Genomic DNA, 27,746 nt, shown 5'->3' with positions numbered 1-27,746 from the left:
TGGCGATCCCTCACAGCCGAGTAAGATTGTCTTCCATAAACACGGTTTTAATAATGAGTCCGTAAGGACCATGGAGACCAATTCTGGACCCACACGTCCTTCCACAGTGGGGACATTAGGACCTCCATGGCCAGAGCCTGGAGAATAAGATTCATGGAGGAGAGTGCTATTGGTGGCTACTAGTCATGATGGCTATGCTTCAGATCCACAGCTGCAGGCAGCAATGCTTCTGAGCAGTGGCGTAGCGTGGGTTGTCAGCACCCGGGGCAAGGCAAGTAATTTGCGCCCCCTAACCTGTGGATTTGCGCCCCCTAACCCTAACCCCCAGATGTTGCGCCCGGTGCAGCCGGCCCCCCCTGCACCCCCCACGCTACGCCACTGCTTCTGAGTACCGTAATAATAATAATAATAATTTATTATTTATACCCCGCCCATCTGGCCAAGTTTCCCCAGCCACTCTGGGCGGCTCCCAATCGAGTGTTAAAAACAATACATAATTAAATATTAAAAACTTCCCTAAACAGGGCTGCCTTCAGATGTCTTTTAAAGATAAGATAACTGCTTATTTCCTTCACATCTGAAGGGAGGGTGTTCCACAGCGCGGGTGCCACTTGCAGCAAACCACAAAAATAACGTTCTGCGTTGGGTGTTAAGCTGGATACCAGACCCACCTCATCTCTAGAACCAGGTAGTGTTAGAAATTAATCAAAGCTTCTCATTCTTGGACTAGCCAGGATAGCCTGAGGGTGATTGGCAGGGCGATTAATAATAATAATAATAATAATAATAATAATAATAATAATAATAATAATTTTTATTTATACACAACACAAAATCAAACAATTAGTTTAAAATACAATTTGATTCACATTTAAAATCAAAATAAAATTAAGTGGGAACCCGCGAATCATAACCGTAGGGGTAGGGAATTAAAAGTTCACCAGGCCCGGCCACTCGTGCTGGTCCAATATGGCCCGACAGAAAGAGTCATGGAGGCCACGTACATAAAGGGTCCCATAGAAATCATGGGCCATTAAGGAGGACTAAGGGGCATGGTGCAAGACTGCAAATGGGTAGGGCCCCCCTCCTCGAGAAATAAAGCCAGAGTTTAGAATAGGGAGTTTTAGAGGGGTCAGTGTGACTCAGAAGTGAAGCAGCAAGCTGGAGAGAGAGTCGAGCAGAGACTCAGAGGCAATGTTTGCTTTCTGCTTTGATTCAAAGCCTGTGGCTTTGGGAGAAACAAAACCGTATTGCGGTGTTCAGAATGCTATGGAAACCCTCCATCGTAGGCTCAGGTTGCAAATAGATGTGTAAATAAGCCAAATATCCTAAGGACATCACAGGCTCCGCTGTGCCTCATTCCCAAATGGAAACACGAACCCTGGCAGGCAGGTGTGGGACATTCCTGCTCCTGAATGAGGTAACTGTGCCCCTAAAGGAACAAGTGCACAACCTTGGAGTCATTTTGGACTCACAGCTGTCCATGGAGTCGCAGGTTAATTCTGCTTCCAAGGTGGCTGTCTACCAGCTCCATCTGGTATGCAGGCTGAGACCCTACCTGCCTGCGCACTGTCTCGCCAGAGTGGTGCATGCTCTGGTTATCTCCTGCTTGGACTACTGCAACGCACTCTACCTTTGACTCGGAAACTGCAACTAATCCAGAATGCAGCAGCCAGACTAGTGACTGAGAGTGGCCACCGGGACAATATCACACCGATCCTGAAAGACCTACATTGGCTCCCAGCACGTTTCCGAGCACAATTCAAAGTGTTGGTGCTGACCTTTAAAGCTCTAAACGGCCTCAGTCCTGTATATCTGAAAGAGCGTCTCCACCCCCATTGTTTAGCCCAGACACTGAGGTCCAGCTCCGAGGGCCTTCTGGCAGTTCCCTCACTGCGAGAAGTGAGGTTACAGGGAACCAGGCAGAGGACCTTCTCGGTAGTGGCGCCCGCCCTGTGGAATGCCCTCCCATCAGATTTCAAGGAGATAAAAGAAGTTTCTGACTTTTAGAAGGCATCTGAAGGCAGCCCTGTTTACGGAAGTTTTGAATGTTTGATGTCTTATTGTGTTTTAGTTTGCTGGAAGCTGCCCAGAGTGACTGGGGAAAACCAGTCAGATGGGTGGTACATAAAGAATAAGATTTATTATTATTATTCTTATTATTATTATTACATCACTTGGAGGTAGGGGTGGTATGCAGCAATTAGTCATTCTGTTGGAGTTAATGTGGGAGTGTACCGCAGGCTTCCTGAACAAAGTATGCAAGATAAATTTGGATCACAAGCAAAAAAATAGGACCGAAAGTGAAAATAAAGCACACTCTTGCCTACTTTCACTTCTGCTCTCATGAGCTGCATGTTGCATGGACGGTAAACAGAAGGTCTCATGTGGTGGTCTCTTTTTATTCCTGGGGTGGGACTGAGGCTGAGGTTTCGTGTGCTGTCTTGACATTCAAGGGGGAAGAGCGGAGCGGAGGGCTCTCCCAGCGTCTGGTAAGTTTCTGGCTTTGCAAGGTCTCCTTGCGGGAAGGACTGTGGGTTTGTTTATTTCTTTTGCAGCGAGGCAGATTAGGAAACTAAATGGGGCTGCCTTCAGAGTTGTGCAACAGGTGGCACAGTTAATGTGTGCAGCAGGGAGGAGGATGTTTCCTGCTCTTGACCGGTGGTGCCAGAATAAAAGGGGATTTCCTATTTTGTCCCCTTTCCGGGATTTCCCCAGTATTGTGATGGCCAGTCCCAAACTCCCCACTTCTGGGTTGTGCAGAGAGAGAGAGGGAGGAAGAGGGATCAGAGAGATCACTTTAATTAGTTCCTCTTCTGTTACACGACTGAGCTGCTTCTTGAGCATCTCAGTTGTAAAACCTGCACCTTGCAGATTTTCGGAATGGGACCATTTGACAGACAGCTTCTCCAAGGTCAGTTTTCCTCCTCTTTCTCATCCTCTCCACATGGCCTTCTTTCTCGCCTCCTTTTCTCCTCCTGTTCCCTGCTTTGCCTACTGGAAAATCTTTGGGTCTGGGCAGTGCTTTCCACGGTTTGGGGGTTGGTTTGTTTTTCGTTGCCTCCTCTGGGAAAGTCTATTTGAGCCACAGCAAATCCAACCAGCTCTTACTTTGCTTTCTTGTCCTCACCTGGGAAATTGCTCTCTTTATTTTGCACCCGGGTTTTTTTTGCCCTCAGAGGCATGGTTGCCTTATGTGTTTTGCTAGATTTGTCTTTGTTCTGGGCCTCTAGGTAGGGGCTCAGTGCTACAGTACTGTTGCTCAGATACTGCAAATGAGGCGTTGGCAACTGGGTGGGGTTCTTTTGGTAAGCTCGTTGGCAAGGCCTGCGCCAGCCTTTGGGAGCTCGGGGAGCTTGGCATGATGCCAACAGTGGGACTCACACACATGTGCCCTCTGGCCAGGTCAGGACTTGGTCTGACCGCAGCAGCCGTGAGCGCCACTTGTTTCCTCTGCTGCCACCACTAGGGGCAGCATTGCTCTGTGCCCGCCACTGGGGCCCCAGACATACTTCAACTATGGATGGGTAGAAGTGCTCTGCTTGCATCTAGAGACCCAGCGGGAGGATGAAGGGCGCCACCAATGAGTGGGGCTGGTGAAGGGGCTCCCATTCCCCCCTCTCCCTGGACCCTCAGCTGCTGCTCGATCTGGCAGACTTGCTGGTGCTGGGCCTGTTTATCAGGTTCACCCTGGGGGAAAGGGTTAAATCCAGTATATCAGAGGGAAGGGAAATAGAGGAGGGCATTTTCATGCCAACGGCATTGTGCAAACACTGTGTAAATCTTGCACGGGTGGAGGGAGCAGAATGAGCATCTATCTGGAACGCTCCCTGCTGATTTTCAGGTGTCTGTGATATGTTCTTCTCTGAGTAGGGCGAGGATCAAGAGTGTGCTAACATGACCTAGAGCTCAGCTCCCTCCTCTTAAATTTCTGGCTCCATGCTTATCCCCTTCACCTATGGGAACCCTCAGTTCCTGTTTCCCAAAGGTTGTGAGTAGGGATATGATTTGGCTAAATGTATGGGGAGTCATAGGGATGCGGGTGGTGCTGTGGGTTAAACCACTGAGCCTAGGACTTGCTGATCAGAAGGTTGGCGGTTCGAATCCCTGCGACGGAGTGAGCTCCCATTGCTCGGTCCCAGCTCCTGCCAACCTAGCAGTTCGAAAGCACGTCAAAGTGCAAGTAGATAAATAGGTACCGCTCCGGCGGGAAGGTAAACGGCGTTTCCGTGCGCTGCTCTGGTTCGCCAGAAGCGGCTTAGTCATGCTGGCCACAAGACCCGGAAGCTGTACGCCGGCTCCCTCGGCCAATAAAGCGAGATGAGCGCTGCAACCCCAGAGTCGTCCATGACTGGACCTAATATTCAGGGGTCCCTTTACCTTTTTATGGGGAGTCAGAGAGTTGTTGTGGGTTTCCTTAAGGCACCCACCAATATGAGTACCATCATGCCTATTGATGTTGCACTAACCGAGGCCAGTCCTTTGTTGTGTTTCCCTCTCCCCCCCCCCCCCGGCGGTGAGCCAATGAGTCATTAACCGCCATAACAAAGCTTCAGGTGCTCTTATGATTCAGCAAAATGGCATTCAGAGCTACTGGCGCCCTGCTGATAAGGAAAAGTTGGGTTTGATTGGGTTTGTTGCCTGTTGTGGGGTTTGGGGAGTGGGGCAACAATATGGGCTGAAAGCAAACAGTGGGGCGGGGGGGGAATTGGGGTGAGCACATCCCAGGGGTCCACCACCAAAACCCCAGGTATTCAATTTTCTTTTAAAAAGGGGGGGCATAAAAAAGAGCATGCAAGGGGGATTCTAAGCCCACTTTCTCAGTGTGTGGTGCCCAGTTTACAGTGGAGAGGTCCAGCCTTTGGGATGGGAAGGACATTGGATTCATTTTGCATTTGAAGGCAGGTTTCCGCTCAGGGTCGTCTTTAGCATATGTGGCGCCGGGGTGCAAAGATCCTCCCAGAGCCCCCAAATTTAGGGTGTCCTGGAGGGAGGGAAGCCCGCACTGTGGTGGGTGGCGGGTTCCCTGGGCGGGAAAGGAGCATGCGCGTGGCCGGCGGAGCTGACATCCCTGGTGCCAGGGGAGAGGTTATGTCCATCTGTTGGGCTTGGCCTAAGGCACTGCCACAGCTGCGAGGGGTGGTGACGCCCCCCGCTGCCGCCCCTTGTCCTTCTTCGCAAGAGCCGCCCTGTGGCCCGCTTCTTCCTGCAGGAGCACTGCAGCAGCCGCCCGTCCAGCTCCACCGCGCGTGCGCCGCTGCAGATGCTTTCCCCCACCTCCTTCCTCATCCTCTTCCCCCAGCCAGGGCTATGCTGGGCCCAGGGGCAACCCATGAAACGCGGTCCAGGACCGGTCCAGAACCCAAAGGTTCCGCTAGGAGTCAGTCCGACAGGGCCAAGGCAGGACACGAGGCAGGAAACCAGGCAAGGACAGGTACAGGATCTCTGGCATACAGCAATGTTGCTCCCGCAACCTGGGGCGAGGTCTGACAGCCTTTTATCTTTGTCAGGGTAGCTGCCGGTCTTGATCCCCCGGCGACTCACCTCCCTGTTTCGCCCAAAGGCAAACACTCCTCCTGCGAGTACTCAGGTCTCTCCTTCTCTCAGACCTGAGTCTCCGCAGCTCGGGAGATATCGGTGGGTTACTAGACCCAGGGTCTGCCTCAGCCTCCCCTGACCCAACCGGTAGTGGAGCAGCTGTAAGTGATTGCCCAGCTGAAGTCAACAAGGTAATCCCCACATCTGGAGCCAGGGCAGGCTCAGGCCCCTGACTCGGCCCAGCTGGTGCTTGTTGCTGGGAAACCTCTGCAGACTGGGGCTCTTCAGAATCAGGCCTCAGACTTGGTTCAGATGATGCCTGAGGCAAAGGATCCGGTGCGGACTAAGACTCCTCTGGTTCTGAGTCCGAGCCCAAGTCCCAGGCCATCACAAGGGCTCTGGGCAGTGGCAGTCGGGCACACATTCTAATCATGTAAAAACACCAGGCAGACCCCACAAATAACCCAGAGATGCATTTTAAATTAAACGACACATTCTACTCATGTCAAAACACGCTGATTCAGGGACCATCCACGGGCCGGACTGAGAAGGCGACTGGGCCGGATTCGGCCCCCGGGCCTTAGGTTGCCTACCCATGCACTAGTTGAACTGCAAAATGTCCCAGTTAGATCTCTCCAGCATTCAGAATGCGACTGAATACAGATACATTTCAAATCAGAGGAGACATCAAAACGGTGGGGGGGGGGTTGCACACACCCCTTCTGCTCTTTCCATGTAAGCTGAGATCTGTGGTTTAATGTGCTCCCTTTAATCCTGGTTTTATTTTGTTCTTCAGTAGCTTTACAAAAACCACACACCAAGGTATAAATTAGCCACAGAAAGGGGCAATCTTGTTGTTGTTTACAGTGGTACCTCGGGTTACATATGCTTCAGGTTACATACTCTTCAGGTTACAAACTCCGCTAACCTAGAAATATTACCTCGGGTTAAGAACTTTGCTTCAGGATGAGAACAGAAATCATGCTCCGGCAGTGCAGTGGCAGCAGGAGGCCCCATTAGCTAAAGTGGTCCTTCAGGTTAAGAACAGTTTCAGGTTAAGAATCGACCTCCGGAACAAATTAAGTACTTAACCCGAGGTAGCACTGTATTTTTTAAAAATCAAGGCTTCTTGCCTTCTGCTCTGCTCCCCCTTTCTTCCCACCCAGGGCGGCTTTGCCTTCTGCCTGCATCTCAGTGATATGATAGTGCCATTGGCAGTTCAGGGTTCTTATCTTGCACTTTCCATCATAATTTTATTGCTGCTAATTGACTTTTTTGGTAGTCAAGCTAACCCTTGGACTAACTCTTCTCTGCTGCAAGAATGAGCTTGTCTATGTTTACCTTCTTGCTTTGTTATCAGCTAATTGGCTTGCTTTGATGCTGTGCTAAGCATCTGTGAGCGTGGGATGCTTGGCCTATTGGCCTAGGGAAGGGAGCTACTGTATCTGTAAGACTTGGATGCCTGCCACCTGCATCGGCCAGGTGGACCAATGGGAGGTTCTGGCCAAAAAGACATATGCCAGTTCCTGTATGAGTAATGCGTTGAGACGCTTGCTAAGGCGCAGAGAAGTCACAATAAAGGCTTGCTGTTTTGGCATCCATCCCTAGTCTCTAACAGCAGCAAGGTTCTGCAAGCCCCCTTTTAAGTTCTCACCTTCTTCTAACGGACCGCTCTGCTGTTTTTGACATCCTTCTTTGGCGCTCCTGCACCAAACCATCTGCACAGACCCTCCTCTTTGGGCCAGTGGACCAGGAAACCCGTGTCCGAGACACAAGGAAACCACTGCTCTCCCCTCAACCTGGCAGGGTCTTACTGCATGCACAGCACTGATAGAACATGGTCATGGGCCTCCGAGGACACAAACGCCGTTTGTGGAACAGTACCTTCATTGAAAAACTGAAATGACTTAGAAGTTAAATATAATTAAATAGGTGTTTTGTGCTTCTGAGTGGGGTGGGGTTGTGGAATATTGATGGTTGCCTCGTGTGTGTGTGTGTAGATTTAGGGAAAGATTGAAGGCACAAGGAGAAGGGGACGACATGGTTGGACAGTGTTCTCGAAACCAGCAGCATGAGTTTGACCAAACTGCAGGAGGCAGTGGAAGACAGGAGTGCCTGGCGTGCTCTGGTCCATGGGGTCACGAAGAGTCGGACATGACTAAATGATTAAACAACAACAACAATGTATATGTATATGTATATACATATACACATACACACAGTGCTTTTTTCCTTAAAAAATGTTTAGGGGTACACTCATTTTCTTACTCATATTGAAATACTGCCCCTCAATGAGGCCAAACTTAGATTCACAAAATGTTTAGGGGTATGCATACCCCAGAAAAAAAATAGATAGATAGATAGGATGGTGTTATGTGGTCTTGGCAGCCACTCCCAGTCACCAGTTTAGCTGCCGCATTCTGGATTAGTTGTAGTTTCCAGGTCACCTTCAATGGTAACCCCACATAGAGCGCATTGCAGTAGTCCAAGTGGGAGATAACCAGAGCATGCACCACTCTGGCGAGACAGTCTGCGGGCAGGTAGGGTCTCATCCTGCGTACCAGATGCAGCTGGTAGACACCTGGTCACAGAATTGGCCTGCGCCTCCATGGACAGCTGTGAGTCCAAAATGACTCCCAGGCTGCATACCTGGTCCTTCAGGGGCACAGTTACCCCATTCAGGACCAGGGAGTCTTCCATACCCACCTGCAAAGGAAGAGGGGACTTTGAGCTCATTTAGCATCCTGCTTCCTGTTATACCAGTGCTAAGTCCCGCACTTGGATCCAAGAAGCTGCTTAGGGGCTGATTCTCCAGCAGGAGTTACTTTCTTGTCTTATTCGGAGCCAACTGCCATGCAAGCTACGCTACCAAAACAATACTCAAATCGAAACGCAGAAAGTTGTTCCTGTTAACAGCAGCAGTTTGTCTATGGGCTGGGAGAAGGAAAATGTCCAAGGAGGGAGGGGGACCGTCAAAGTGGCTTCCGTCTAGTCTGGCATTCTCTTCCCCCACAGCGGCCTGCCAGATGCCGCCAAAGCAGAGAGGCGTTTCACATGTTGTGACCACAACCAGGGCGTGGTCAGGAGGCAAAGGGCGCCACCTCCGCTCTAATGTTTTCAGCGTCCTCCTACAATTTAGGATTAAAAGAGCACCTTCTGAAAAGCAAAACGTGAAGCTAGCTAATGCGCCAGTTTTACTCAAGACCGATTCGCAAACTGCCAGGGCTTCAAGGCTAGTTGGCTGCTGTTTGCACCTCGACCGCTTGACAGTTAAATGCAAAGCCAGCTTTCAGACCCTCCAAGTGTCCCTGTTTTCCAGGGACATCACTCAGCCTGATCTTTTATTTCCCTTCCCTTCCCTCCCCTTCCCCTTTTATGAAGATCACCCGCTCTGAGACCCCACGGCTAATTCTCCCCGGTCTCCTCGCTGGCCCAAGTAGGACCAATTCAGCCAGCTAGCCCTGGGGATTATCTAATACTTATTTCCCCTTAATTGATTTCAGAATTTTATTGTTATTCATGTTTTTATACTGTATTTTATGCTGCTTTTATAATTAAGTGTTTTAAATTTGTTGTTAGCCACCCTGAGCCTGGTTTTTGAACCAGGAAGGGCGGGGTATAAATAAAAAAATATTATTATTATTTAGAGAAGCTGTCCCAGTTTCTGATTAAATCCTGGAATGTCCCACTTTTCCTTAGGACGTCCCTATTTTCATCGGAGAAATGTTGGAGGGTATGGCGTTATCTGTCTCCCACGCCTATTGAAGGCAATCCTGTATAGGGAAGGTTTCTATGTTTAATGTTTTATTATGTTTTTATATATGTTGGAAGCTGCCCAGAGTGGCTGGGGCAACCCCAATAAGATGTGGGGGGCGGCTATAAATAGTAAAATTACCATTATGGAATGGGACATCCCTATTTTCATCGGAGAAATGTTGGAGGGTATGAGCTTTTAATTGGAGAGCAAGAGAGATTGCCATATTTCTTTGTTTTTAAAAGAAATTTAACTTGGAAAGACTCATTCATTGTTGGATCCCAACCAATCAGGGATCCTGCTGGGAATGTGATGTTGTGACAGATTATTGCTGAGGTAGTGCAGTGCAGTGGTCAGAGTGCTGGAGAGCTGCAGGTTCAAATTCCCCCTCAGCCATGAACATTGTTGGCTGACACTGAGCCCAGACACTCTCATTGTCAGATAAAACTACCTCACAGGGTTGCCATGAGGTGAAAGGGGGCAGGAGAACCATGCAGATTTCTCTCCGGATGAAGGTTATCTATTAAATTATCCATGCCAATCAGACCAAGTTGCAAGCATTTAACACACACACACACACACACACACACACACACACACACACAGTGGTACCTCTGGTTAAGTACTTAATTCATTCCGGAGGTCTGTACTTAACCTGAAACTGTTCTTAACCTGAAGCACCACTTTAGCTAATGGGGCCTCCTGCTGCTGCTGCACCACCAGAGCACAATGAAGCGTATGTAACCTGAAGCGTATGTAACCCGAGGTACCACTGTACTGTGTGTGTGTATATATATACATATATATGTGTGTGTGTGTGTGTATTTCCTGTTTTTGAGCACTGGGGGGCACTTCCCTTTAAAACACTGAGCACTGAGGCAAATCAGCACCTGCGTTTTAAAAATGCACACAAATTCACACCTTTTTGTACAATTTTGACCCGTGCTAGGAAAAAAACCCCACCCCAGAGGTGGGCATTTTTTGAGGCGTGAGAAAAACACGAGCTAAACAGAGCAAGTCCTAACTGGTTTCAGCACTAATATAGAGGAAATGAAACAAGTTTTATTAAGCAAAGGTCGGTGTGTGTGTGTGTGTGTGTGTGTGTGTGTGTGTGTGTGGACGGGTGCGGGAATTCGGAAGCGTGTAGAGCGGAAGGGGACCTGTGAGCCAGGCAGATGCCAGAAGCGGCTGAATCATACATCTTCCGTTTTACTGATGATGGTGGCGATGCTTTCAGGTGACACCATGGACCCAGGAGTCCTGACTGGGAAGAGCTACCTGGACCTACTGTTCAGTGACGTCGACATACCGGTTCTGTATAAGGAGGTGGTGGAAACAGGTGAGTGTCCCCCCCCCCCCGGGCGTCGTGAAGAATAATCCCTTGCTTGTTTTGTTTTCTCATCTGCCTGCCACCCCATAATTTTTTGTATTGTGAAAGCTGCAAAAGACACGTCAAGAGTCAGATAACCAAGGGGACAAGATGAGAACGCAGAAACAATGGAAGAGACCTTTCCAGGGCAGTTCTGCCTGTCTGCATCTAGGAAATATAGCCAGGTTGGCTGGTTTGGGGTACATTGCAGCTGCTGCCCACATAAATACTCATCCTTGCTTTCACAGTCCCCCTGCACTGACCAGTCTTCTTCATCCTCTATTTTGGACTGGTCAATGGCTGAGGAAGGGCGGCACAGGAAGTACCGTACTTTCCCGTGTATAACACGCCCCTGAGTATAAGACGCCCCGACTCAAAATTAAGAAAATGGGGGGAGATTGTCCAGAGTTGTTCAGCTTTTTTGGGGAGGGGAATCTCTCACTCGTCTGGCCAATGCTGACAATAACACACATCGCAGAGGCCAAAAATCGCCTGCCCGCTCAACGCCAGCAGCCGCCAATCGCCCACCCAGTTGCCGCAACGACAGCCAATCAACAACAGCCCTTGCCGCAGCCACCAATCACCAGAACAATAGCGGCTGACAATCTCCTACTCGTGGCAGCAACCAATCACCCATCACCACACTGAACTAGCCACGTATAAGACAACTCCAATTTTTAAACATTATTTTTGCAGGGAAAAACCTCGTCTTATACAGTGGTACCTCGGGTTAAGAACTTAATTCATTCTGGAGGTCCGTTCTTAACCTGAAACTGTTCTTAACCTGAAGCACCACTTTAACTAATGGGGCCTCCCGCTGCCGCTGCATGATTTCTGTTCTCATCCTGAAGCAAAGTTCTTAACCCGAGGTACTATTTCTGCGCTAGTAGAGTCTTTAACCTGAAGGATATGTAGCCTGAGGTACCACTGTACACGGAAAAGTACAGTACTTTCTGGGAGCCAGAAATCCAAAGTATTCTCTGAGGGCAACCTCTGGCCAAATCAGATATTTTTGAGCTGGTTTTTCCAACTGGCTTCTTGTAAAAAAAGAAAGGAACAAGCAAACAACAACAAAGACTTTAAAGCGAAATTACGAGAGCAATGGTAGGAACTGGATGGAAGAGGGGTGTTGAAGGAAGGTGTATTTAAACCTCTGCCTTGACCCGTTTTCCTAAATGCCCCCCCCAAAGCAGCAATGGGTCAGGAAAACAGTGGGGGTTAAGCAGGTACTCTGCCAGCAGGGATGGATGAGAAATTCGGTTCCCGACCTAATTTGCATTTTCCAAGATGTTCTAAAAACTGAAACACATCCAGCCTTTGAAACTTTAACTTCTCTGAATTTTGCAATGCAGTTCTCCAGCCAAGAAATATGTATTAAAATGCATATACAAGGGTATGGTGTGTGCGACAATACATATACTAATGAAAGTTTCATACAGAAATGCATTATATCAGGAGAAAATCCTTTGCAGAAATGTGTATATTCAGGGAAATTACATACCAAAGTGTGCCTATTAGGTGAAATTTGCCCCTGCGTGTGAAACAGCCCACCTGTCAATAGTGTGATGTTCTAGTGGTGTCTGTGATTGGCAGGTGAGTTGCCCCACCCACCTTTCCATCCTGACCCACAGAGTGTTGCCAGATAAAGATCTGGTCCTGGGAGCCAGAAAAGTTTCTGATTTCTATGGGTTTTGCAGGTATCTAAGGTGTTTCTGCGGTTGATGCTTTGTGTAGTAAGATAAAAGTTGCATAGATGTTTTTGTGCACTACTAATGCCTCTTTCGTTCTATTTTTTTAACTCTAGAACCTGACGATCAGGAAAACAACCCGGATGTCTTTTACACAGTGGAGAGTAATGAGAGTGGAGAGCAAGTCTGCCTGTGTGCGGACACTAGAGAGGCCTATGATAAAATAGGTAGGAAGCTGGAATGTCGAGGTTGGAGAGGAGCTTGTTTCTTTGTTTGTTAAATATTGTTAAATTTGTATACCGCCCTATACCCTCAAGTCTCAGGGTGGTTCACAACATAAAATCACAATGAATGAACGAATAATGAATGAATGAATCTTTATTTGCATCAGCCATTGGCCACAGCAATAAAACAACAATACGATATACAAAGAATAAAAATAAAAAGTCGATTATATAAAATACATTTTAGGGTTTTGAATCAATAGTCAAATAGTGGATCTTATTCTAATTGCCCCAGCTAAAAAGCTTGCAACCTTTGCTGTCGCCTGCTCATCTTGATCTGCCAAGAGAAAGGGCACTGTGGCAGTGGCTGGGCGAACCGGAACAGACAATAAAAGAGGGGTGATGAACTCCTTTGTCAAGTCTTTATAAAGAGGGCAAGCCAGAAGGTCATGCGCAGCACCCAGAGGTTCCCTACATCTGCGGGGAAGGTTTGAGCTTTTATTTGTAGAAGAATTCACCTGTACAGCTTCTCACTTTGTATTCTTTTTCTTTTTTTAAAAAAAAAAACAATTTAGCTTCCTTGGCTGAATACGTGCTAAAAGACCAGGAAGAAAAACCTGAGGAAGATCTGTTCGGTAAGATTCTTGTGTGCCCCAACCCCTTCCAGAAGAACGATGCATTTGAGATGCCCTCATGGCAGTCTATCTCACAACAGACTTCAGTAGGTACAGCCTCTAAAGGTCTTGATGTGGCCTTGTCTAATCATGAATAAACAGCCTGTTCTTCCCTTTCTTATTTCAAACCAAACAGGAAACCTGGTTCTAGATGAGGCAGCGGCTGAAACCCCAGGGGAGGCCAAGAAACGGGGTGAGCAGGAGGTGAATCGGTGGGGTTCGCGCGGCAGCCGAGGGCGGAATATCTTGCAGTTCCTTGTTTATTTTAGGCTTTTATTTTAGGCATTTATAACCAGCCTTATGCAAATAGCCTCAAGGCAGCTTACAAAAGCAGAAGAGAATGTATGAAAACGCATGAAAGCAACATGTTATAACAGGAGACGAGGAGAATAATAATAATAATAATAATAATAATAATAATAATAATAATAATAATAATAATAATAATAATTTGTACCACGCCCATCTGGCTGGGTTTCCCCAGCCACTCTGGGCGGCTTCCAACAAAAGACCGAAAATACACTAAGATGTCACACATTAAAAACTTCCCTGAACCTCACGATAGTTATTTTTAAAGCAGGTGTAAGGAACCTTTGACCTTCAAGCTGTTTTTCTTATTTCATAAGTCTCTAGGGGAAAGGAAGGGCTCTCAGAATCTGTCCTGGCATCAGTCCTCACCCAATAGGAATGTAATTTAAAATCGCACAGAAATCTGCAAATATCAGGGATTCTCCCAGCTGTGTGGCTAATTCCATCCCTGCTGTTATGGCAGAGAGGAGTCACACCTACTGAAGTCATTGTTCAAGGCGCTGGGACTTCATCTTCCTTTCTTTCCATCCCCAGGCAGCTGCTCCGATGCTCCAGAGCCCAAACGCAGGAAACTCGGTGAGTTGGGGGTTCATAGCTGTCAACTTACAGATTTGAAAATAAGGGACCAGCAGCCAAAATAAGGGACCTGCAGCCTCACCTGTTCCAGACACTCCAGTCTTCCTGTGCTCCTGCAGTCTGGTCAAACTCATACTGGTAGCTTCGAGAACACTGTCCAACCAACTTTGTAACCAGAGGTTCAACTGAATAGAATCTGAATCACATGCACCACAAGGCCTATGCAGCCTCAACTTAAGATGGCTCCCCGGCCTGGCTTTGCACTGCAAAGTTTGCAGCAGCACGTGCACCAAAATGGCGTCCAGCATTCAAAAAACCCCTCAGCTTGCATTAACTAGCCACACACAAGGCATGCAAGCTCCACCCCCCCCAGTCGTTCTTAGACTTCTTATTGGGTGAGCAACACAGCCAAGCAACACAGTTGGAGCCTCCCTCCTCCCTGGCCGGCAGGGAGGGAGGGAGAAGAGCTGCTTCCTCTGAAATTTATTGGACATCGTTTAAGGGACATTTAAGGGACATCCATCAATAAGGGACAGCAGCAGGACATGGCACTGGAATAAGGGACTGTCCCTTCAAATAAGGGACACTTGACAGCTATGTGGGGGTTGCGTCAATAGCTGGGCACCGCAGCGAGATAGATGCGCCTAGCCAGGGCAGAGTAAAACAGCTTGCTTCTCCATTAGACGTGCATAATGGAACGTGCCTCTCCAAATCTATGTCCTCTCTGCAAAGAAACCCACACACAATGTTCTTATCTCGTTTTCCTGTTGCAATTATACTTGCAAATGGCGGGTGACTAAGTCGTAGGATAGGAGAGCTGAAAATAATGCCAATATTGGTAAAGAGAAAAGGGAAAGGACCCCTGGACGGTTAAGTCCAGTCAAAGGCAGTTATGGGGTTGCAGCGCTCATCTCGCTTTCAGGCCGAGGGAGCCAGAGTTTGTCCACAGACAGCTTTCTGGGTCATGTGGCCAGCATGACTAAAATGCTTCTGGAGCAATGGAACACCAGAGTGCATGGAAACGCCGTTTACCTTCCTGCCGCAGTGGTACCTATTTATCTACTTGCACTGGCGTGCTTTCGAACGGCTAGGTTGGCAGGAGCTGGGACAGAGCTCACTCCGTCACGGGGATTCCAACCGCCGACCTTCTGATCGGCAAGCCCAAGAGGCTCAGTGGTTTAGACCACAGCGCCACCCGCGTCCCTTTAATGCACATATATTTCACATCTGACAACCAATGCACTCCTTTGGTTTCAGAAAGTACATGGGTAAATGAGTCTGAAAAGCCTGGGACATGTTTTCACGGCCCTCCAGCCGCTATGGTGGCTCATTTACCAGAAGTCATATATTGAGCATTAACTCTGGAAGTGTGTACTCTATTCTGATCAAACTGAGCCTCCTGATGCATATTGCGCTCATGTACACGATTGTGCATGAGCATGCATAAGTGGCGGAGAGGAGGGAGATGCCTGTGTTGTCATAAACTGGCTGTGATACATTTTTATGATACAGCGGTATACAAACATTTTTAAAAATAAATAAATAAACAAGCCAGTCCTGAGCCTGATAGTAGCCTGGAGATGAAGTCACACCAAAACTGCCTCCCCGTGACATCGCTCTGCTTTTGCTTCCCCGCTCAGGGCATCCACCGGCTCTCTGTGTCGTCAGCGGCAATTGCATCACCATCCCTCTGAGCTGCTCCCCGGCCAACACCCTCTCGTCGCCCGACTTCCACATGGAGTTTTCGGTGACCACCATCAGCCCTGCCTTCGGTATGAGAAGCGATACTTGTGGGTTTGCGTTCTGCACCCTTTGGGATTATCGGTACAGTGGTACCTCGGGTTAAGAACTTAGTTTGTTCTGCAGGTCCGTTCTTAACCTGAAACTGTTCTTAACCTGAAGCACCACTTTAGCTAATGGGGCCTCCCACCACTGCCATGCGATTTCTGTTCTCATCCTGAAGCAAAGTTCTTGACCCGAGGTACTATTTCTGGGTTAGTCTGTAACCTGAAGTGTCTGTAATCTGAAGCGTCTGTAACCCGAGGTACCACTGTACAGTGGTGCCTTGGTTCTCAAACGCCTTGGTACTCAAACAACTTGGAACCCAAACACTGCAAACCCGGAAGTAAGTGTTCCAGTTTGCGAACTTTTTTTGGAAGCCGAACATGCTCCGTTTTGAGTGTTACGCTTCCGTTTTGAGTGCCACATTTCCATTTTGAGTGTTACTCTGAGGTCTGTCTATTTTTGTTGTTTATTTTGCATTTTTGTTCTTGCCGCTCTTTTTTTTGGTGACTATGTGGAACCCAGTTCAGCTACTGCTTGATTGATTGTGTGACTACAGTACATTGTTTATGGCTTTCATTTTAAGGATCAATGGTCTCGTTAGTCTGGAACGGATGAACCCATTTTGCATTGCTTTCTACGGGAAAGCGTGACTTAGGTTTTGGAACGCTTGGGTTTTGGAACAGACTTCCGGAATGGATTAAGTTTGAGAATCAAGGTACCACTGTATTTTAAAAAAGAAACCCACAACTGCGTAAGACATGCCAAAAATAATCGAAAGCAACAATAAGCTCAAAAGGCAACCAAACACACATGTCAGCGTTCTACGTGCCCTGGCAGGCTTGCCTAAACAAAAGTGTTTTTAGAAGGCAGGGAGTTGCATCGTGCAGTTGCAGCCACGCTAAAAAAAAAAATCTTGCAAATGTGGAACGAAGATTTTGTGGCATTTCTAACAGTTCCAGTTCCGCAGATTGAAGTGGTTGAGTGGGTATATATTGGGTAAGGTGCTCTATAGTAAATAGGAACTACAGATTCCTATGGAGAAATCATCACTGACACAGGATGTAAGTAAGGAGCAAAACACAGTTTTGTGTTCATCTGGCTTTTTTTCTAGGTGTTGGATGGGGAATTTGATGGTTTTGATGGATGTTTGATGGGGAATTTGTGCAGCTGGAAAAAAATATCTGCTTAACAAAAACCCTGGTGTGATGGCCTGGGATTTGGTCTTGGAGGCCGAACCTGAGGAATCCCAGCCTGCACAGGAGTCCCCGCCTCCAGAACCAGCTGACTGGGGCTGGGGCTTGAGCCTGAAGGGTTCTCACCTGTGCTGGATCCTCAGGTGCAGGCATCAGCTGAGTCTGCTCTGGCTCCTGAGGTAATAGAGGACCCATTGCCTGCAGGTGTTCCACTCTCAGCCCCGTCAGGGGCAGCTGAGGTTGCCTCTGGGTCCGGTAACCCTCCAGCCTCTCCTGAGCTGCAGAGGCTCAGGGCAGAGAGGCGGAGGGAACTAAGTTCCCGCAGGAGGAGTGCTCGCCTCCAGACCAGGAGAGGCGAGTCACCTGTGGACCGGGACCACCCTATGCCTCGGGGCAGATAAAAGCCAGCCGGCCCTATCTCAAGTTGTGGGAGCAACGTTGTTGGTAGCCTGTTCCTGCCTGCACCCTGTCTTGCCTCTCTGCCGGAGCTCCTGACCTCACCCGACTCCCTACCTTGGACCCAGCTTCAGCTTTGACAGACTGCCTCCCTACTGCACCCTCAACCTCAGACTGGACACGGACCTCTCCTCACGGTTAACCCTCGGGACCAGCACACCTGGTGACTTAGAGTGGTGTGTGTATATTTTACATGGCAATAAGCATCTCTCTTGCATTCTGCAGCCTCCCCAGATGCCTTCATCTCCTGATTTATAAAATTTCCATGGGCGGAGTTACATCATCGCTTCTTCCCCTGGGCTTTAACTGAAGTGCAGGAAGCCAGGGAGGCTGACTACCGAGTGCCTAAGACCAGTGCACTCACTGACCTTGTTTTTAAGGAAGGCCCTTTCATTTTAACTTAAATCAGCAGTTCTCAACCTGTGGGTCCCCAGATGTTGTTGGACTACAACTCCCATCATCCCTGAGCTCTGGCCTTGCTAGCTAGGGGTGGTGGGAGTTGTAGTTCAACAACATCTGGGGACACACAGGTTGAGAAAGGCTGATTTAATATATATATATATATAATTTTTCCGCTGATCGTGTCTTAGGGCTTTCTGGAAGTGTGGGCACCCAGGGAGGCTGCAGGGTGCAGGCCACCCGAGAGATTCTCTGCAGAATGGGGGGGGGGACGACGACTCTCCCAGACATCCCTTGGCCACCTCAAAAGTAAGGTAAGCAGCACAAGAAAAACTTGGCACTCCCATCTCTGGGGATATCACTGAGATTTTCTCTCCATTCTGACCATTGCTGAATGCAGTTTCTGTCTCCATTAAGTGATGGAGGTGTTTTTGGCACTGCATGGGTTTCGTCGCAGCATGCTGAAGCTGTGCATGGACCTGTGGAAGAGTTTGGAAACTGGAGTTCCAGCATCAGTTTGGGATTAGAGTTACAGCATCATGTAAGGGGTGGGGGGTTGGGGGACACTTTGCTTGGAGAACTGGTCCCTGTTGGCACCAGCCCAAGCGTGTGTTATCTGGATGGTGAGAACAAATATCCAAGTGAGGCCGATGCAGAAGCGTAAAGGCTGCAGGAGATCAGGTTGCATAGGAAGCTGCCTTCTCCGGAATCAGAGAATGCAGCTCAGTGTCAGATACACTTGGCCTGAAAGCGAGATGAGCACCACAACCCCATAGCCACTGAAATATACTCTGAGTCGAGTGTGAATTTCATGCTCTTTATAGTAGCAATGAATGAAACTTTCCCCAAAACTTCTAGCTATATATACATTATTTACACAATGGGCCCTGTGTGATTGGCTAATTCCGGGCTGCTCCTGTAGGCCAACCAGGTTGCGGATTCACCTCCTCCAGAAGCCTGATTGGCTGCTCCTGCAGGCCAATCAGGTTGCTGACTAACTTCATCTAGGAGCCTGATTGGCTGCTCCTGCAGGCCAATCAGGTCGCTGATTCACTTCCACCTGGAGCTGGATTGGGTAGCTCCTGTGGACCAATCAGACTGCTGCATTCTGGATCCTATTGTTCTAGGATCAAGCTCAGTACATAACAGTTGCCTTTGACTGGACCTAACCGTCCAGGGGTCCTTTACCTTTTTACCTTTACACTCTCCAGCAGCTGCTATGCAGAGGCAGATATCATAAACTAGTTTTGTTCATTCGCAAAGCACTTAAGAGCTCTACCTAAAAAGAGCCGTGCAGGATCGGATCCATAGACCATCTAGTCCAGTGTTTCCCAGCCTTGGGTCTCCAGCTGTTTTTGGACTACAATTCCCATCATCCCTGACCCCTGGGTATTGCTAGCTAGGGATGATGGGAGTTGTAGTCCAACAACAGCTGGAGACCCGAAGTTGGGGAACGCTGATCTAGTCCAAACAGTCTGTTTGCACAGCGGCCAACCAGGTGTCCCAGTTGGAAGCTGGGAAGCAGAACCCGAGCACAACTGTGATTTCCAGTAACTGATCTTCAGAGGAATAACTGCCTCTAACATTGGAGGGAGGAGGTGTACAGGTGAAACTCGAAAAATTAGAATATTGTGGAAAAGTTCCTTCCCCACGATTGTGCTTCCTACTGAACCAGACTGAGAGACCATTTAAAGGCTCAGGAGCCCATTGCAGGTTATGGATTGAATAGCTACTGCACCTTTTCACAATGTTCTAATTTTCTGAGATTGTTAATTTGGGGTTTTCATCAGCTGTACGCCATAATCTTCACAATTATAACAAATAAAGGCTTGACATATCTCACTTTGCATGTCATGAGTCTATCTCATATATTAGTTTCACCTCCCCCCCCCCATGATATTCTAATTTTTCAAGTTTCACCTGTATCTTTGTGGTGGGGCATTAAGAGTGTTTAAGCTCAGGGAGGGGTTTTGGAATGGTATTGGAACACTCTTGCAGGCCCCACAGCCTCCTCCGGCACTGGAACAGCCACGCAGCATTCCCAGGAAGGGGTCCTGGTGTTCTGGGACTCACAGCTGCTCTCTTGTGAACACCTTGTAAAGGTAAAAGGACCCCTGACCATTAGGTCCAGTCGTGGCCGACTCTGGGGTTGCGGCGCTCATTTTGCTTTATTGGCCGAGGGAGCCAGCGTACAGCTTCCGGGTCATGGCCAGCATGACTAAGCTGCTTCTGGTGAACCAGAGCAGCACACGGAAACGCCGTTTATCTTCCTGCTGGAGCGGTACCTATTTATCTACTTGCACTTTGATGTGCTTTCGAACTGCTAGGTTGGCGGGAGCAGGGACCGAGCAACGGGAGCTCACCCCATCGCAGGGATTCACACCGCCGACCTTCTGATCGGCAAGTCCTAGGCTCTGTGGTTTAACCCACAGCGCCACCCGCGTTCCGAGCACCCAGTATAGTAGAGTAAAAGCAGCGCAGACGCCGTTGAGGAGGTATCTGGGCATACCTACTTTACTTCTACTAATTACAGATTAAAGAACATAACAAACACGTATGAGAGGAGCAGGCCTCATACAGACATCATGTCTCGTCACAAGACAGAGCAGAAAGAAAAAGTACAATAGTACCAGAGACGGAAGTCACACAGACTGGCTTCCTTTCTCACGGAACAGAAAATAAACAAGAATCAGATGGTCTTTGCAATGGGAGGAGTTAAATGCTAACAAACACCACATGCCTCCTTGCTTGCTCCTCTGGAAAAGCAGAACCTCAGGTCACCCTGGGACCTTCAAGTAAGGTATCTCAGGGTACCAAGGATGTTTAGAAGTGTTTTGTCTTCAGTCTGGTGGACTTCTACTTTTCACCTAGCTGCTTTTTTGTTTATGTAAATGATTTTTGTCCCCATCTCTGGGTCCGAAGTCTGCTACCCGCAAACAATATCAGGCAATAAAGCAGCCCGTTAACGCGAGAACCGAAAACGGCTCAAGAAAACAAACAAAGCAATGGGCAGCATCAGAGAAGCAGGAACTGAAATCCTGCTGAAACTATGTGGGGCTGGATGTCATCATTCAGCTTGGGGTTGGTGCCAAGAGTTAGACTCAGAGGCTCATAGAATTGTAGGTTGGTGGTATTTAACACCAGTCAGGTGAAATCAGATGAACAAGGAATATTCGGTGTTATGTTGGAGGGGATGCCAGGAAACAGGGAATTATGCTCACATGTGGTGGGGGTGTAAATATTTACTCTATCTATCTATCTATCTATCTATCTATCTGGCAAAGGGTGTTTAAGGAGATAACAGAAATCACTTGGTTAAAGCTGACCAAAAGTCCAGAGGTAGCATTATTACCAATTTACGAAGGGGTGGAAGGCTATGAAGGCCTCGCTCACAAATTTATTGACAGCTGCATGAATTATTATAAGCTAAGAAGTGGAAGGGGCACGCAGAATATAAAATGGAAGAATGGTATAAAGAGGTGTGGGATATAGCTATTAATGATAAATTAACATGTGCCATTAAGGTAAGATGGGGAATATGCAGGAGGAATGATTTTGAGGAGATATGGAGGGCCTTTGTAGAATTTGTACTGTTAAAACGGAAAGCGGTTGAAACCATCACAAGAGGTGTAGAAATTTCCGGAGGTTGGGTAGTTACAATGGAACAGTCTCTGTGGCGCAGTGCACATTTTTATTCTTATTTATGGTTATTACTTTGTCAAAATAAAATAAAATATAATAAAATATAATAAATTGTAGGTTGGAAGGGACCTTGAGGGTCATCTGGTCAAACTCTCCAGCCCACAACCATCACTCAGTGGCCTCGAACCACCAACCTGCTGCTTAACAGCCAAACGCCCTCGCCCGTTGCACCACCTGAGGCAGTGAAAGCACGCACATATACAGTCTGCATTTCCAAGCAACCTGCAATTTAGGTTCTGCCATTTGCTTCAATGCAGTGCCACTCTCCCAACTTTCAGCTCTACGTACTTTCAGGGTAGCCACCCTGAAGGCCAAGGGGGTAAGCGAGTGAGTGGGAAAGCTCAGGGGCCTCATGAGCACCCAAGGGAGACTTCAGGGGCGCCACTGCACTCACAGTCACCCCATTGGCACCCTCTGCTTTCCACACTGCAATGCCAACCCACTGCAAGGCGGGCTTCATTCAGAACCCCGTGTTGTGGCTGAGGAGTTGGACTGCATATTGCTTTAAGGCCTCCTTGCCAAATGTACGATAAAAGGGAGATTACATCATGGTTCCCAGCTGGCAGTCTCAGCTACTCCAGTGTAGCAGCTCTCCTCCTGCTGTTCTGGGCAGCTCCCCACCACACAGATGGAGAGGGCCAATGATCCTTGTAAGGCGGGCCCTGTGTTAACAAAGTCACTCTGGAGTCCAGAGGGAAAGGAAATCCTGAAAGCACTTGGTTGAGGAAATGGGACAAATCAGTGTATAATTTGAGTGGAAACAAACAGAGCGGCGTCCTTGTCTTCCTTCCTTCCTTCCTTCCAGCGTTATAAATGTCAGGAAGACATGCAATCAAACATACAGGGAGTGTGTGTGTAGAAACTCCCTCAGAACAACACTGCAAATCAGAGCACGAGAAGATCCTGTCAGTTTGCCTGGTTGCTAGTTGACTTTCACGCTAATGGAATTAACCCTTGAGTTACAAACAGAATGAGCCCTGCTGTTGCAGTTGTAGCAACAGGGGCAACGGTTGCTTGTTGCTGAGCCGATGTTGATGATCAAACCCCTCTCTCCTCATTTGCAGAGCCTCTTGCAAGCCCCAACCTTTACTACTGCCCACTCAGCGTGGAAGATCTTCAGGTAGTCTTTGCCTTCGAGCCTCTCGATCAGCGTGGGAATATTCTTGCTGAGCCAGAAGGTGCCATCATTAATGCCTGTCCTGGTAAGCGTCATGATTTTTGCTGCAATTGTCCATAATCTGCACCCCTCTCTGCCCTTTTTATTCTCCCCAGGATGAGAACAGCTCTTGGTTGCAATATCAGCTTCTGGACTTGGGGGGGGGGGGACTCTTGTTGGAAGAATTGTATGGGAGGCTAGGGTTATATGACCTTGCATTGGGGCTGCAGCCCTAATCTAAAAAATAAAATTTAAAGTCCTCCCCGCTTGCAAATGCAAAGGCATGATTAAGGTAAAGTTCCCTTTGGCTCTTGGAAGACATTTGTCGGGCACAGAGATCTTAGAATATCTTTGCAATCCTGCTGGGAGAATCAGCTCCGCTTTCCTCACTCTCTGCTGCCCCCCGGAGGTTTAGTGCTGTGGTAACGTGGAAGGCAAGGGACGCAGATGACGCTGTGGGTTAAACCACAGAGCCTAGGACTTGCTGATCAGAAGGTCGGCGGTTCGAATCCCCGCAACAGGGTGAGCTCCCGTTGCTTGGTCCCAGCTCCTGCCCACCTAGCAGTTAGAAAGCACATCAAAGTACAAGTAGATAAATAGGTACCACTCTGGCAGAAAGGTAAACGGCGTTTCTGTGCGCTGCTCTGGTTCGCCAGAAGCAGCTTAGTCATGCTGGCCACATGACGCGGAAGCTGTACGCCGGCTCCCTCGGCCAATAAAGCGAGATGAGTGCTGCAACCCCAGAGTCGGCCACGACTGGACCTAATGGTCAGGGGTCCCTTTACCTTTACCTTTTAATGTAGAAGGCAAAGCTTGAAGGTAAGATTACGATGCAAGCCAGGAATGAGCTTAAGGTCAACCCTGGACCGCTAGCCAGCTTTGGGCAGGCTGCCCTAGTGCCTCCTAGTTACTGGGATGTTTGCAAAGCACCCTGGGCTAGTTGGACCCTCGTCTCTTCCAGCAAGGTGCTCCTTCAGTTTGATAACAAGTGAGAACCCACAGGCTAGCTGTTCTCTTTCCCTGCTGACAGCCCCATGCCCTATTGCTTTATCAGTCAAAAATGCATCCAGTGGACTATGGGATTCCAGTAAAAAGAATGAGTGGTTCATATCAGATTTTTGCTTGTGCATTTAAAATCCTTTGCTATTGCAATGCGAACATGGGTGCAATCATAGAATCGTCGAGCTGGAAGGGTCAAGCAGCTCAGACCTCTTTACACACTGAGCTTCTCAAGTAGATGGAGATACAGCAAGGTAAACGGGTAAAGGACCCCTGGACGGTTAAGTCCAGTCAAAGGTGACCATGGGGTTGCGGCGCTCATCTCGCTTTCAGGCTGAGGGAGCCGGCGTTTGTCCACAGACAGCTTTCCAAGTCATGTGGCCAGCAGGACTCAACCACATCTGACACACTGTGACGGAAACCAGAGCGCACAGAAACACTGTTTACCTTCCCGCCCGAGTGGTACCTATTTATCTACTTGCACTTTAAAGTGCTTTCGAACTACTAGGTTGGCTGGAACTGGGACAGAGCAATGGGAGCTCATTCTGTTTTGGGGATTCGAACCACCGAACTTCTGATCGGCAAGCCCAAGAGGCTCAGTGGTTGCGTCCTGTCCCCAAGGTGAGGGGGAATGACCTAGCTAAGCCTGGCAGGACAGCTTACTCTATGACATTAACCCCTTCATGCATTAATTAGGCTTAAGCAAGTTAGACTTAAGGCTGGTTTTCGCACGGTTGGGGGCGTTACAGGGGGTTTACAGGCCTGCTGTCTTTCAGTATGCTCCCCTTTGTCTCATAGATGTGGCTGTGGCTGACAAAGGACCTGAAGCCCCACCTGTTCATTCAGAGCGAGCTCACAAACGACTAGGTGAGTGTCGCTGCTTTTTAACCTGTTTCAGTGCTGAGGGCCGGTGCTGCAAGCCAGGTAATTTGAGAGTAGGAGTGGCTCACCTGTGGCCACAGATCCCTCATCCCTGTTTTTGAGGAGTGTCTCCAGAAGTTCCATTATTCACATCAAAACCACGCACCCGCCAAAACCTGAGAGGCCAAAAGATGGGCAAAAAAAGCACCCACACTGAGGGGTTTTTCCTGCTGCTGGTCTGGTTCATTCAGAATTTCAGAAAGCCAGATTTCCCACCTTAAGAATGACAAAGAATGAATGAAAGGAAGATAAAAGAAGAGTGCTTGCAAAACGATGGTGGACGCCCTGTTGAAAAACTGCGCAGGTAAGGTCCATCTGGAAAGATTTTGTGCCTCTTGGGATGTTTTTTATGCAGCTGTTGAAATACTTGGCAAGTTCATTTAAAAAATAATAATTAATTGCAGTTTTGGTTGACCCCTTCCAAAAAGGGATTACCATATTTTTCCGTGTATAACACGCCTCCTTGTATAAGATGCCCCCTGGTTTTTTTTACAAAGGTTATTTTAAACATCTTTTTCATTTCATTGTATATCATTTCCCAGTGATCTTTAACCTTACTACAAGACCACCACATATGATAAAAAATAACCTTCTTTTCTTTTTAATCTTAGGCCCTGTGGACGCATTTCGCAGGAGGCTAAAAGACCACTTCCGGGAGACGTGCCAATTTGTGCCCATGGAGCGAGAGTTTGCCCTGGACCGCCTTTACATCGAACGCGACATGGCGCTGTGCCTCGTGGAAAGCAAGAATGCCGGGAAAAATGCCGACCCCAGGCCCTGCGACCTCAGAGAGAAAGGGAAGGTTGCGGTGGGGAGCAGCCAGCTCTTACAGCTGCCGTGGAAGAACAACCTGGGAACCAAAGTCGTCGTCGTCTTGGGGAAAGCCGGAATGGGGAAAAGCCTGCTGGTCCAAAAGATCTGCCTGGACTGGTCCAGAGGACATTTGCCCAATTACGGCTTCCTTTTCCGATTCGATTGCCGGATGCTGGGCCTGCTCCCTGAAAACCGCTACAGCCTCAAGCAGCTGCTGTTTGAGCTCTCCACTGGGCCTCAAGATGGTGGTGACGACATCTACAGGCACGTTCTGCGGTACCCAGAAAAGGTCCTCCTCATTTTTGATGGTTTTGAAGAACTGAAGGACCGGGATGGCTTAACATCTGGTGTAGACAGCCTGCCCCACAAGGAGCCCTTGGGAATTGGAGGCATCCTGGCCAGAATCTTCCAGAAGAAGATTCTCAGCGGCTGCACGGTGCTTCTAACCTCCCGCCCCAAGGACAAGTTGCAGCAGCATTTATCGAAGATGGACGCGACGCTCGAACTGGCAGGGTTCTCCACGCAGCAAGCTGAGTCGTACATTGCTCGATACTTTGAAGGATCGCCCTGCTGTGGCGAGGCGGTGGCTTTGATCAGGAAATGCCCTTACCTCTTCAGCCATTGCTATACTCCTGACCTGTGTCGCTTCGTTTGCGAGGCCGTGTCTGAAGCGGGGTGCAAGGAACTGCCTTCCACGCTTACCAGCCTGTTGGCCAAGTTCCTCCTCCAAAAACTGATGCATTCGTCAACGCAGAGATCTTCCCCTAAGCACCAGAATATCGCCGCTTTAGCTCAGGTGGCCTGGTCTTCCGGACAGGACCACCGGAACACACTCATGAGCTACAACTTTCCATCCACGGAAGTGAAGGAGTTTGCTCTCAGCTGTGGACTGGTGGTCCCCCTCGCATTCCCAAAAGACTCGAGCAGCGGGAAAGAGGAATGTGGCTACGTGTTCCCTAGCTTCGTGGTCCAAAATTTCCTGGTTGCCCTACATTTGGTACTGGCTAAAGAGATCAAGGACAAAACGCTCACCAAATACCTTCGGCTGCTCACCAAATCCAAGAAGTTTCTCTTCTCTTGGAGCTTGGTACCTTGTTTTTTGTCCGGCTTGCTATTTTTAGGGGGCAAACTGAGATCCTCTGTCCTTTTCAGAGAGGAGGGAGAGATGGACACCAATAGAATGGCCGGCAAGAAGCAGAGAAGCTTCTCAAACTACGTCCGGAAACTCATGGAACGTGATTTCCCTCCGGACAAGCTCCTTGATTTCCTCCACTGTCTCTACGAAACTGGAGATCGTTGCCTTTTGAAGCAAATGGCTTTAGAACTCAAGTGTGACCTCTCTTTCTCGGGGTTTGCTCTCACCCCACCCAATGTCTACATTCTCCACTCTGTCATCAAACAAGCCAAAAGGAAGTTTGCTTTAGATTTGAGAGGGAGCGCCATTGACTCAGAAGGATTCAGACAGCTGGTCACTCTGAAGAATGTTGCATCATTCAGGTATGTTTGAGATGTCATGGGGCCCAGGGACCCATTGAAATCTGTGGAGTGGATTGCTGGAGGTTCCCATCTTCTGCAAAGATGCTCTCAACCTCAGTGTGGCATGTTGATTCTCTGCAGGGCATCCCTCAGCGATGCCGTCCGGCTCTGGAGGCAGTTGTGGGAAGCTGAGGAAAGAGACCAACTGCAGTCCGCCATTGAGAAGTTTATTGTTGTTCCGTTCAAAGCCAAGACGATGAGGGACATTGATGACCTCTGTGCTCTTGTCGACATGCAGGAGAAAATGACGCAAAGGTAGGAGGGTTTGTTCTTGTTATAGGAATTCTAAGATCTTATATTTATAAAATAAATGTTCGTAAATGTACAAGGCAAGCACATACATAAGTATATAAACCACGTATCTGAAATGGTGCAGGAGAACAATCCTGAAGCCATTTTGACTCTCCAGAATTGATCTCAATATATTTCTCTGCAAGGAGGAAGGAAATGGGAAAAGTCTTTGGACTGTAGGGGCTTACACCTCCCTGTAAATACAGCCTGGCAAGTATCTGTTAAGCTGAGCACACTATCAATATGCCTAAGAGATTCAAGAACTAAGTACAGTGGTACCTCTGGTTGCGAACGGGATCCGTTCCGGAGGCCGTTCGCAACATGAAAAGAGTGCAACTCGCAGCGGTGTGTCTGCGCACGTGC

The 27,746-nt window shown here is 48.4% G+C and overlaps 1 protein-coding gene and 1 long non-coding RNA gene across 6 annotated transcripts in view; one reads left to right on the top strand and one right to left on the bottom strand.

Moving 5' to 3' along the window:
• LOC308573154 overlaps positions 1-15,339 on the bottom strand; it is a 285,151-nt gene extending 269,812 nt beyond the window's left edge. The window contains exon 1 of the long non-coding RNA XR_014001971.1: positions 15,278-15,339. This is a non-coding gene — a long non-coding RNA (uncharacterized lncRNA). The remainder of the gene's footprint in view (positions 1-15,277) is intronic.
• Positions 1-27,746, top strand: part of CIITA (class II major histocompatibility complex transactivator) — a 44,258-nt gene that overhangs the window by 2,382 nt on the left and 14,130 nt on the right. The window contains exons 1-11 of one of the 5 annotated variants that reach the window (XM_081169401.1): positions 2,243-2,487; positions 10,530-10,631; positions 12,466-12,576; positions 13,149-13,208; positions 13,384-13,440; positions 14,091-14,132; positions 15,773-15,904; positions 22,732-22,869; positions 24,621-24,689; positions 25,355-27,053; positions 27,174-27,347. In XM_081169401.1, the coding sequence (XP_081025527.1) occupies positions 10,538-10,631; positions 12,466-12,576; positions 13,149-13,208; positions 13,384-13,440; positions 14,091-14,132; positions 15,773-15,904; positions 22,732-22,869; positions 24,621-24,689; positions 25,355-27,053; positions 27,174-27,347 (2,576 nt within the window). In that variant the 5' untranslated portion in view covers positions 2,243-2,487; positions 10,530-10,537. Of the gene's footprint in view, positions 1-2,242; positions 2,493-2,770; positions 2,915-10,529; positions 10,632-12,465; positions 12,577-13,148; positions 13,209-13,383; positions 13,441-14,090; positions 14,133-15,772; positions 15,905-22,731; positions 22,870-24,620; positions 24,690-25,354; positions 27,054-27,173; positions 27,348-27,746 lie in introns of those variants that run through there. The other 4 variants (XM_081169400.1, XM_081169399.1, XM_081169397.1 and 1 more) reach the window with 4 other exon arrangements.

The sequence above is a fragment of the Podarcis bocagei genome, assembly GCF_964188305.1.
Source record: "Podarcis bocagei genome assembly, chromosome: 14".
Taxonomy (NCBI): Eukaryota; Metazoa; Chordata; class Lepidosauria; order Squamata; family Lacertidae; genus Podarcis; species Podarcis bocagei.
The sequence above is the reverse complement of the archived record's forward strand: the minus strand, read 5'-3'. Positions and strand labels throughout refer to the sequence as shown.